Source organism: Mercenaria mercenaria, chromosome 16 (assembly GCF_021730395.1).
Source record: "Mercenaria mercenaria strain notata chromosome 16, MADL_Memer_1, whole genome shotgun sequence".
Lineage (NCBI taxonomy): Eukaryota > Metazoa > Mollusca > Bivalvia > Venerida > Veneridae > Mercenaria > Mercenaria mercenaria.
The window spans coordinates 27,976,648-27,989,792 of NC_069376.1; the positions used below are offsets into that span (position 1 = coordinate 27,976,648).

Below are 13,145 nucleotides of genomic sequence, written 5' to 3' on the forward strand. Positions count from 1 at the left end.
ACCTGACCTATTGACCTAAAGATCATCAAGATCAACATTCTGACCAAGTTTCATTAAGATATGGTCATAAATGTAGCCTCTAAAGTGTTAACTAGCTTTTCCTTTGATTTGACCCGGTGACCAAGTTTTTGCCCCCACATGACCCAGATTTAAACTTGACCTAAAGATCATCAAGATTAACATTCTGATTAAGTTTCATGAAGATACAGTCATAAATCTGGCCTCTAGAGTCTTAACAAGCTTTTCCTTTGATTTGACCTAGTGACCTAGTTTTTAACACACCTGACCCAGATTTAAACTTGACCTATAGATCATCAAGATTAACATTCTGACCAAGTTTCATTAAGATATGGTCATAAATGTGGCCTCTAAAGTGTTAACTAGCTATTCCTTCTATTTGACCCCCGTGACCTAGTTTTTGACCCGACATGACCCAGATTCGAACTTGACCTAAAGACCATCAAGTTTAACATTCTGACTAAGTTTCATGAAGATATAGTCATAAATGTGGCCTCTAGAGTGTTAACAAGCTTTTCCTTGATATGACCTAGTGACCTAGTTTTTGACTCCATCTGACCCAGATTTAAACTTGACCTAAAGATCATCAAGATTAACATTTGGACCAAGTTTCATTAAGATATGGTCATAAATGTGGCCTCTACAGTGTTAATTAGCTTTTCCTTTGATTTGACCTGGTGACCTAGTTTTTGACCCGACATGACCCAGATTCAAAATTGCCCTAAAGATCATCAAGTTTAACATTCTGACTAAGTTTCATGCAGATATAGTCATAAATGTGGCCTCTAGAGTGTTAACAAGCTTTTCCTTTGATATGACCTAGTGACCTAGTTTTTGACCCCACCTAACCCTGATTTGAACTTGAGCTATAGATCATCAAGATTAACATTTTGACCAAGTTTCATTAAGGTATGGTCATAAATGTGGCCTCTACAGTGTAAACTAGCTTTTCATTTGATTTGGTTCGGTGACCTAGTTTTTTATCCTACATGACCCAGATTCAAACTGGACCTTAAGATCATCAATATTAACAACCTGACCAAGTTTCATGAAGATACAGTCATAAATGCGGCTTCTACAGTGTTAACAAGCTTTTCCTTTGATTTGACATGGTGACCTAGTTTATGAACCCAGATAACCAAATATCGAACTCGTCCAAGATTTTATTAAGGGTAACATTCTGACCAAGTTTCATTAAGATTGGGCCAAAAATGTGACCTCTAGAGTGTTAACAAGCTTTTTCTTTGATTTGACCTGGTGACATAGTTTTTGACCCCAGATGACCCAATATCGAACTCGTCCAAGATTTTATTGAGGGTAACATCCTGACCAAGTTTCATTAAGATTGGGCCAAAATTGTGACCTCTAGAGTGTTAACAAGCTTTTCCTTTGATTTGACCTGATGACCTAGTTTTTGACCCCAGATGACCCAATATCGAACTCGTCCAAGATTTTATTGAGGGTAACATTCTGACCAAGTTTCATTAAGATTGGGCCAAAAATGTGACCTCTAGAGTGTTAACAAGCTTTTCCTTTGATTTGACCTGATGACCTAGTTTTTGATCCCAGATGACCCAATATCGAACTCGTCCAAGATTTTATTGAGGGTAACATTCTGACCAAGTTTCATTAAGATTGGGTCAAAAATGTGACCTCTAGAGTGTTAACAGTCAAATTGTTGACGACGGACGGACGGACGGACGACGGACGACGACGGACGCCGGACACAGGGTGATCACTAAAGCTCACCTTTGAGCACTTCGTGCTCAGGTGAGCTAAAAAACAAGAGCACCGCCTTGCGGGTGCTGACGCTCATCTGATTTTTTTTGTATAATATAAATATTGTCCTACCCATGATTTTCTAAGTATAACAAGAGCACCGCCGTGCGGGTGCTGACGCTCATCTGATTTTTTTTGTATAATAGAACTATTGTCCTACCCATGACTTTCTAAGTATAAAAAGGGTCATCATTCTTGCAAAAAGCAGGATAGAGTTATGTTTCTTGATGTACAGTGTCCACTTATGATGGTGAAAAACTGTTGCAAGTTTTAAAGCAATAGCTTTGATAGTTTATGAGAAAAGTATACTTAAACATAATACTCAAACAAGAAAATGATTTTCTAAGTCCAAAGGGGCAATAATTATTGCAAAAAGCAGGATGGAGTTATGTTGCTTGCTGTACAGGGTCAGCTTATGATGGTGAACAAGTGTTGCAAGTTTCAAAGCAATAGCTTTGATAGTTTAAGAGAAAAAGTTCACCTAAACATAAAACTTAAACAAGAAATCTGATATTTTCTAAGTCCAAAAGGGGCCATAAATCTTGCAAAAAGCAGGATGGAGTTATGGTTCTTGCTGTACAGGGTCAGCTTATGATGGTGAACAAGTGTTGCAAGTTTTAAAGCAATAGCTTTGATAGTTTAGGATTAAAGCTGACCTAAACATAAAACTTAACCAAGAAAACTGATTTTCTAAGTCCAAAAGGGGCAATAATTCTTGCAAAAAGCAAGATGGAGTTATGTTTCTTGATGTACAGGGTCTGCTTATGATGGTAAACAAGTATTCCAAGTTTCAAAGCAATAGCTTTGATAGTTTAGGAGAAAAGCTGACCTAAACATAAAACTTAACCAAGAAATCTGATATTTTCTAAGTACAAAAGGGGCCATAAATCTTGCAAAAAGCAAGATGGAGTTATGTTTCTTGCTATACAGGGTCAGCTTATGATGGTGAACAAGTATTCCAAGTTTCAAAGCAATAGCTTTGATAGTTTAGGAGAAAAGGTGACCTAAACATAAAACTTAACCAGGCAACGCCGACGCCGACGCCGACAACCGCTCAAGTGATGACAATAACTCATCATTTTTTTTCAAAAAATCAGATGAGCTAAAAAGGGCCATCATTCTTGCAAAAAGCAGGATAGAGTTATGTTTCTTCACGTACAGCGTCCGCTTATGACGGTGAAAACCTGTTGCAAGTTTTAAAGCAATAGTTTTGATAGTTTATGAGAAAAGCTGACTTAAACATAATACTCAACCAAGACAACTGATTTTCTAAGTCCAAAAGGGGCAAAGATTATTGCAAAAAGCAGGATGGAGTTATGTTTCTTTGATGTACAGGGTCAGCTTATGATGGTGAACAAGTGTTGCAAGTTTCAAAGCAATAGCTTTGATAGTTTAAGAGAAAAACTTGACCTAAACATAAAACTTAACCAAGAAATCTGATATTTTCTAAGTCCAAAAGGGGCCATAAATCTCGCAAAAAGCAGGATGGAGTTACGTTGCTTGCTGTACAGGGTCAGCTTATGATGGTGAACAAGTGTTGCAAGTTTTAAAGCAATAGCTTTGATAGTTTAGGAGAAAAGCTGACCTAAACATAAAACTTAACAAAGAAAACTGATTTTCTAAGTCCAAAAGGGGCAATAATTCTTGCAAAAAGCAGGATGGAGTTATGTTTCTTGATGTACAGGGTCCGCTTATGGTGGTGAACAAGTGTTGCAAGTTTCAAAGCGATAGCTTTGATAGCTTAGGAGAAAAATTGACCTAAACATAAAACTTAACCAAGAAATCTGATATTTTCTAAATACAAGAGAGGCCATAAATCTTGCAAAACGCAGGATGGAGTTATGTTTCTTGCTGTACAGGGTCAGCTTATGATGGTGAACAAGTGTTGCAAGTTTCAAAGCAATAGCTTTGATAGTTTAGGAGAAAAGCTGACCTTAACATAAAACTTAACCAGGCAACGCCGACGCCGACGCCGATCAAGTGATGACAATAACTCATAATTTTTTTTCAAAAAATCAGATGAGCTAAAAACAAACTATTGACTAACAAGAGATCACAGAGTGATCTTGGCGCCCACCAATGTGCCATTTTTGAGAGTTCCAAATTTCAAGACTTATTGACTAGCTCAAGGTCAAATTTCATTTCCGTACACAACACAAATCTATGCATGTGGTCCAAATTTGAAGCCTGTACCTTCAAAAATGTGAAAGTAGGTCACTAGGTCAATGTCAAGGTCAAAGTTTGTTTCGTTACACAAAACTATGCATGTGGTCCTAAATTTGAAGCCTGTAGCTACAGAAATGTGAAAGTAGGTCACTAGGTCATTCTTAAGGTCAAATTTCATTTCGGTACACAAAACTATGCAAGTGGTCCAAATTTGAAGGCTGTAGCTTGAGAAATGTAACAGTAGATCACTAGGTCATAATCCAGGTCAAATTTTACTTTGGAATACAAAACTATGCATGTGATCCAAATTTGAAGCCTGTACCTTCAAAAATGTGAAAGTAGGTCACTAAGTCAATGTAAAGGTCAAAGTTTGTTTCGGTACATAAAACTATGCATGTGGTCCAAATTTGAAGGCTGTAGCTTGAGAAATGTAAAAGTAGGTCACTAGGTCAAAATCAAGGTCAAATTTTATTTCGGAATACAAAACTATGCATGTGGTCCAAATTTGAAGCCTGTACCTTAAAAATGTGAAAGTAGGTCACTAGGTCAATGTAAAGGTCAAAGGTCATTTCAGTACACAAAACTATGCAAGTGGTTCAAATTTGAAGGCTGTAGCTTGAGAAATGTAAAAGTAGGTCACTAGGTCAAAATCAAGGTCAAATTTTATTTCAGAATACAAAACTATGCATGTGGTCCAAATTTGAAGCCTGTACCTTCAAAAATGTGAAAGTAGGTCACTAGGTCAATCTCAAGGTCAAAGTTTTTTTCGGTACACAAAACCATGCATGTAGTCCAAATTTGAAGGCTGTAGCTTGCGAAATGTAAAAGTAGGTCACTAGGTCAAAATCGATGTCAAATTTCATTTTTAAACACGAGACTATGCATATGGTCCAAATTTGATGCCTGTACCTTCAAAAATGTGAAAGTAGGTCACTAGGTCAAAATAAAGGTCAAAGTTTTTTTCCAATGCACAAAATTATGCATGTGGTCCAAATTTGAAGGCTGTAGCTACAGAAATGTGAAAGTAGGCCACTAGGTCAAAATCAAGGTCAACTCATGTCAAGGTTCATCTTGCCACTCAAAAATATACATGTGGTCCAAGTTTGAATGTTGTAGTTACTGACAAGAACATTTTAAAAGCTTTTTCCCTATATAAGTCTATATGAAGCATGTGACCCCCGGGGCGGGGCCATATTTAACCCTAGGAGGATAATTTGAACAAACTTGGTAGAGAACCACTAGATGATGCTACATTACAAGTATCAAAGCCCTAGGCTTTGTGGTTTGGACACGAAGATTTTCAAAGTTTTTCCCTATATAAGTCTATGTAAACCATATGACCCCCCAGGGCGGGGCCATATTTGACCCTAGGGGGATAATTTGAACAATCTTAGTTGAAGACCACTAGATGATGTCACATACAAAATATCAAAGCCCTAGGCCCTGTGGTTTTGGACAAGAGGTTATTCAAAGTTTTTCCCTATATAAGTCTATATAAACCATGTGACCCCCCAGGGCGGGGCCATATTTGACCCCAGAGAAATAATTTGAATCATCTTGGTAGAGGACCACTAGATGATGCTTCATACCAAATATCAAAGCCCTAGGCTCTGTGGTTTTGGACAAGAAGGTTTTCAAAGTTTTTCCCTATATAAATCTATATAAATTATAGAAATAAACAAAGGGCCATAACTCACTTATAAATTGTTGAACCAGTCTGATTTTCAGGGGGACACAACTAGGGTACCAATACATCATTCTGACAAAGTTTGGTCAAAATCCCCCCAGTAGTTTCTGAGGAGATGCGATAACGAGAAATTGTTAACGGACGGACGGACGGACGGAATGACGGACGGACGGACCACGGACGCAGAGTGATTTTAATAGCCCACCATCTAATGATGGTGGGCTAAAAAGTCTTGCATATATGTTGCTTGGTAGGTTCGGTATCACTGACATACAATAGTTTAATGCTTGAAAAGTATTTTAACATATTGTTATAATTACTGTTATAATGTATAATATATACTTAATTGCAAGTGGAATATAAAAACGTGATGTTTGATGTACCAAATGGTGTAGTATTTGTATAAAGTCTCTTGTAACTCTTACTAGAGTGGCCATTTACATTATATTTTATGTGCAGTATTTTATATGTTTATGTAAATGGATTCATGTAAATGGATGAGAATCATGAAATAAAATATATGTACATATATGTAGTTTGCTCTACGTCATTTGTAGCAAGAGGGTCTTACACCAAGGAATTTTGCAACACAGCTGAAGACACCTCAAATTACCGTCTGATATGCAAGAAATTTATTTCTATATCAGATCATTTGTTTTCTAACAAGAACATTCACAGCACCTAGTTAGTTTTTTTTTTAATTATTATACAAGATACTAAGTGCAGCAGTAAATCAATTTAGGCCTTAAAAAAATTCTTTGTTTCCGGTAACATGCTGAAAAAAATTAGGGTAGGTAGGTCGGAATTTTTTTTTTTGGAATTTTTTTTTATCAAGGGGGACTTTACGGAAATTTTTTTTTTGTCAAAAAATGATTACAAATAAGGGGGTTATGCCTTTAGAGCATCAGTAAGTTGATTTCTAACATCACTGGCTATGTTTAAAGCATAAAAAGTGCAGTTTTGCATCTTTTTGTTAAAAAATTGAAAAAAATATTCTCCAAGGCCATAAAAACATTTAGGGTCGGGCCAAAAATTTAGGGTAGGTCGGGATACCGGAAACAAACAATTTTTGTTTTACGCCTTATATATCTGATAATCTTAAATGCTATAATTTCTTGTTTTCCGCAAAATAACTTCCTTGTAGTTCCCCTGTCAAACAATACTGTTTGTTAGGATACTGACGCATTAAGATAAAATCAGCATGTAGCCGGCAAATTCCTTTGAAGTGTTTAATGCCCTTTATTTTTTTCAAAGCAGATCCCACTTAATGAAACGTTTAAACATATTCTATTGTATAGACATCGTACTTACAAATTTAAATGATAAGAATTAATACAAGAAGATAATAATGCCTGTTGATACAATAAAACCCTAAAATCAAGATATGAGCATTTCAACATGTTTTATGGTAATTTATTATATACCTAAGTATATAAATTCTATAAAAATATCGGCTTGTATTTCACAATTGAATATGAACAGGCAGAAAATCCGTATTGTACCTTTTAAATTCCGTATTATACCTTCCGTATTGTACCTGCCGGACTATTTTGATTAATACGCATGACCTGACATAGTTCTATAAATAGCGCACATAAAAACTTCATTTAGTTCCATTTTAATATCGATAAACATTGAAGATTTCGTTCAATAACAAAACAACAAACAAAAAGGTAGAGGTATATAATAAAAGGGTCATTATAACAGTAGCACGATCTGGGATTTTGTAATCGGCTCTCGTGGATTTTGCAAGTCGGAACAGACTCGGCGCTTGCGCGCCTCGTGAGATCCGATCTTGCAAAATCCACTGAGCCGAATACAGCAGCCCAGATCGTGCAACTGTTATAATAATCCTATATTATTGGACGCACGTGGGTGCAAAAAACCTGTAGTTTTTCCGTATTTGGACGGTTAAAAAAGTCCTTTGTGAAACATACGATAAAGCCCGAAACGCGTGAAAATGTTCCGAATGTAAATTGGGTGAAGTAGGCGCTCTATGCACAGAGTTTGATTATGCGTCTTGAAATCAGGAAGGCAGAAATAAAATATTCAGTGAATCATTTTTAATTTAAACTAAAATAAAGTAGATATAGAATAAATAAGTTATCTAACATTGAACTGTACAATACGAGATATATTTGGACTCGTATCCAGCTGGGAAAACCATATTGGACTCGCCTAGAGGCTCGTCTAATATGGTTTTCTCAGCTGGGTACGTGTCCAAATATATCTCCGTACAGAACAATGTTAAATAACCTAATATTATATAATGACCCTTTTATTATATACCTCTATCTTTTTGTTTGTTGTTCTGTTATTGAACGAAATCTTCAATATTTATCAATAATATGAAATAAAGCAAAGCCTCAAAGCGAGCTCAAAGAAATCAGGTTTAGCTAAGAATATATGCATCATTTATATGTTACAAAGAAACTATTCACTACTCAAAAGAATTCGCGAGAACCTTTTCAGTTGAAAATACTACATTTAGTGTCATCATACCTGTAAAAGCGAATATCATACGTTGCAAAATTTATGGGAAGCCGGTGTCACGGTGACGTCATTACCTATTTGCCGCGTTCCCGTTGCTTTATGCTTAATAATGACTTTTTTCTCCATTTTCTGGCCGATGCTTGATCTTTTAAATGAAAATAATAGCGAGCTCGAAGAGCAGGCCCGAAGGGCCTGCTCGAGAATCGAGCTTTACGGTAACGCAAGTATACTTTCACACTTGGTGATGGATTTGAAAAGTTTCGTCGGAAGTTTTAAAAAAGCGCACCCTAGCGGACTGGTGCTCAGAGGAAGTACTTCTTTCCGGAGTGAATAATACAGAACTTCTTTCAATTGCTAAAATTATTCATCGCTCAACAATAATGAAAGAATGATTTCCAGTTGTTTGAAAAAAATATTATTTGCATTTAAAAGATCAAACATCGGCCAGAAAATGGAAAAAATGTCATTAATAAGCAGAAAGAAACGGAAACGCGGTAATGACGTCACCGTGACACCGGCTTCCCATAAATTTTGCAACGTATGATATTCACTGTTATAGGCATGGTGACACTAAATGTAGACTTTTTCAAGTGAATAGGTTCTCCTGAATTCTTGTGACTAGTGAATAGTTTCTTTGTGACAAATAAATGATGCATACTATTTTTAGCTAAATCCGATTTCTTTGAGCTCGCTTTGAGGCTTTGCCTTATTTCATATTATTTTCTCAAACAAATGGAAATCTTTTTTGCATAATTTTTGAGTGATGTATAATTTTCAGCAATCGAATGAAGTTCTGTATTCACTGCGGAGAGAAGTATTTCCTGTGAGCACCTGTCCGCTAGAGTGCGCTTTTTAACAACTTCCGACGAAACTTTTCAAATCCATCACCAAGTGTGAAAGTATACTTGCGTTACCGTAAAGCTCGATTCTCGAGCAGGCCCTTCGAGCTCGCTATTAAAATGGAACTAAGTGAAGCTATTTATAGAACTGTGTCAGGTTATGCATATTAATGAAAGTAGTCCGGCAGCATACAATACGGAAGGTACGACACGGAATTTAAAAAGTACAATACGACTTTTTTCTGCCTGGTCATATTTAATTGTAAAATACAATCCGATTTTTTACAGAATTTATATTGGTATACAATAGAAGATTTTTTTCACATGTTTGACATCGTGGGAATGAAAAAAAAATCCATTACATAAATTTGGTATTAGGCTTTGACGTTGACGTCGTTTTACGTATAGGAGACTTCGGTCGACTTTATTTGGTCTATAACAGGAAAAGAAAGAAGAATTTTGAAGTTTCAGCAGAAAAAGCTTACATGTGATAAAAAGAACGTTAAAGTTTTGATCTTTCCACATTGACTTTATTAAACTTGTTGAATAAATTGATAAAATGTTTGACAGAGCCTCGCATTTTATTATTTCTTTCAACTCGTTTAATAAATTCAGTATGAAAAGAAGTTCATGTACTATCCTCTATTTATTACATTTTTTTTTCTTAATGTTCACGAATAACCGTAGATTTACTCCGATTATTGCGGGAAGAACTTACCTGACTGTGCAGTAACACATTGTATGACTTCAGAAATTGTTATAATGTAACGAATAGAGGATAGTATATGAATGTCTTTTCATACTGAATTTATTATACCAGTTGAATAAAATAATAAGTTTCTACTTATAGTTCCGGTTTTGTTTTATCAGTTGCAGCGTAACGTTATGAATTTTTGATAAAATAACGTGATCTGAATCGAGAAATATACTATCAAGAACCAATAGAACTGTCAAGGTACTGAATTTTTATTCCGTTTTTTAAATAAAATATAAATTACTACATAAATCTTCTACATATATTATTACGTCATTTACAGCACGAGAGTCATCTTACACCCGGGGGTGTAAGATGGATATTTCCAGCACCGGTAAAATACCGGAAATCCCCGTCTGGTATGCAAGAAAAGACTAACATTCAACGCTACATTGGTTACATGTACTACATACCCTGCACAATAATATAGTGGACCGTTGCGAAACCACGCCCCGCCAGGTCAAATAAAATGCACTATAACACTAATGTAATACCAAATTTTTGTTATGGCTTTAATTCACATGTGATATGATATACTAGTATTCAGATCTTTAGTTATGTTGAATTTAAGAAAAAAAAAATGAGTGCAGCAAATTACGCATAGAATATGTAACACTCTCCATTCAAAATAGATAGCCCATTAATGTTTTGCACAGGTTCCATACTTGTATTTGGTTTATTAAATTTTGCGTGTATTACACACAGCCAATAATAATATACAAATCACCTGCGATCGACTTCAACATACACTATTGTTTACGGGTAAATCACAAACTGTAGTAAACTAGGTGTAGATATTGATTTGAATGTTTGTGTACAAACTACGCAGTTCATATAAACATAGTTGAAACATGCAAGTTTAAGTAAAACATTGATATATTTTCCAAATTAGATTAGATTTTTCGGTTTATTGACAATTAATTATAATGTTGTATATATTTTATTTTGAAAGCAATAATTTAATGTTCTGTTATCTTATAAAATGGATCGTGAGCTCAACAGCACATTAATGATACAAGAGTATAAAATGAATATTCCGTTAGGCCTAAAAAAATTCTTTGTTTCCGGTAACATGCTCAAAAAAATTAGGGTAGGTAGGTCGGAAAAATATTTTTTTTTTTAATTTTTTTTTATTAAGGGAGACTTTTCGGAAATTATTTTTGTGTCAAAAAATGATTACAAATAAGGGGGTTATGCCTTTACAGTTAGTTGATTTCTAACATCACTGGGCATGTTTAAAGCAGAAAAAGTGGAGTTTTGCAACTTTTTGTGAAAAAGTTGAATTTTTTTTTCTCCAAGGCAATAAAAACATTTAGGGTCGGGCCAAAAATTTAGGGTAGGTCGGGATACCGGAAACAAACAATTTTTTACGCCTTATTTAACGAACCTGATTCACTGAAAATACAGTGCAAACGGTTAGAATAAAAATAAAAATCGAAATTGTTTTATCAACTTCAATACGTTGAAACCAACACTAAATAAGCGATATACAGTTTCGCTCCATGACTTTACTATATGCGTAAATTTCTCAGTTTTGTTCGCACTTTTGCTCTAGGGGTCCCTTTAGACGAGATAAACTGGTACATGTACATCAGCATTTGACATGATTTAAATATGAGAAACGTAGTAGCTTGATTTAACTAGGTTTGCTTGCGAACGATTCAGTCCTGAATCAAACAAAGTATGCTGGTCAGTGAATAAGATCATTGCAAGCAGGCAAACCTTGTTGTTTTTTTTTTAATTTTCTGAATATCAGAAATAAGGGCTGAGCGTTATATCATGCTAAATATATGTCTTTTTATACTGATTTGTTTAAAGGAGCACTTAAGACAAAGGCATTTGTCTTTTGCATGGATTATGTATGTCCGCCAATATGATTACAGGCGTGTGAAATATTTGGACAGAACCCTTATGAAAAGACAAGAAATGATATTTTCTTAGAGCGCGGAGGCCATTTTGTGTTTACATTGTACCGCAATAATATTTGCATATTTGCAGTTTGCTACTAATAAGCTTTGATAATGTGGCAGTTGAGTCCAATAAGTCTAGGGGTGTTCATAGATTATCCGTCATAGATCCATTATAAAGCAAATATTGGATTTACCTGTATTGGAAAATAAACAGTGTCGATTGTATTGAGGTCAACTGCCACATTATCAATGTTTATTAGTATCTCTGTTTGCATTGCCGACGGCTATTTTAGATTAACATAATACATCACCTCTATCAACAAACAAAAGGGCTAAATTTGGTTTTGAAATACTACTCTCGCACGATAATTTAAACGACAGGATGTTTATTATTATGTTTTTGCTTGATTGTTATGGTTCTCATGCATCGTTGAACTCAAAAAAGGTTGTCAATGATGGAAGTTAAGCATGTTAAGTGCATACTGTAATGTTATACAAAAATATCTTCCGTATTGAAACGTTTTAGTGAAGAAAAAAAAATCATAATTATCAAAACATGACTACCGTTTGAGTTATCGTGCGGGATTTATACTATCGATTTTAAGTCGAATCATTTATCTTTCTCACTAAACGTCATTCATAACATGTACTATTTGTGCTTGTTTATGTTCACAACATGTCTCAATGTTTAACTTTATTAGTAAATGTAGATACACATTAACTTCCTTAAGCTTAGTTATGAATCTTAGCTGAACCTAATGTTACTCAAATAAAGGTGACTCATATTGACACACTTTACTTTATATGACTCTTTTTGTACCAAAACTCAACGAACATTATTTCACACGAATTTTAAAAGCGTACCTTTTCTTCCTCGATGTTTTTTCTCGGGCACAAAGAACAGCTTTTCCTTCAGGTCATTATCCATGTTGCTTGCACTTAATACAGTAATACAATGATAAATATATGTTTACATGGTCTTTATATAAACACTATGCACAGTTTTAACAAGCCGTACTTTATCCTTCTAACACCACATTTAGCTGTCAAATAAACATATATACTCCAATTACGTCGCTATATTTAGCCTACATATAATACGTTCTATGAAATATGATACCATCACATGATTATTGATCACACTTCAACCAATGTAAAACCTGTTGCATTTAAGTTATTTACGTTTATGCTCACGGATGCGTGACTTCTGACAAGGTTATTATTTATTCATTGTGTCGGCAAAAGAGCACGAAATTTTTGCTGTTCATGAGTAAACTTGTACATGCACACACGCTGAGAATATAAAATGAACTTGACAGGCGTGGATTTAATACAAAATTTAAATGGCTATTCTAAGTATCCGAACACTACAGGTGCGTTTCGTTGTTGATATACCTCCGTAATATTTCGAAATAATTAGAACACCACGATCTTTATCTAAGAGCCGCACAACGATAAATAGCTCATAACGATAATGATTTGATTATAAATTTATAATA

General features: G+C 35.0%; 1 protein-coding gene across 1 annotated transcript in view; it reads right to left on the bottom strand.

Moving 5' to 3' along the window:
* LOC123539579 (uncharacterized) overlaps positions 1-12,789 on the bottom strand; it is a 32,378-nt gene extending 19,589 nt beyond the window's left edge. The window contains exon 1 of the mRNA XM_045324224.2: positions 12,511-12,789. Within this exon, the coding sequence (XP_045180159.2) occupies positions 12,511-12,574 (64 nt within the window). The 5' untranslated portion in view covers positions 12,575-12,789. The remainder of the gene's footprint in view (positions 1-12,510) is intronic.
* Between the last annotated feature and the right edge of the window lie 356 nt (positions 12,790-13,145).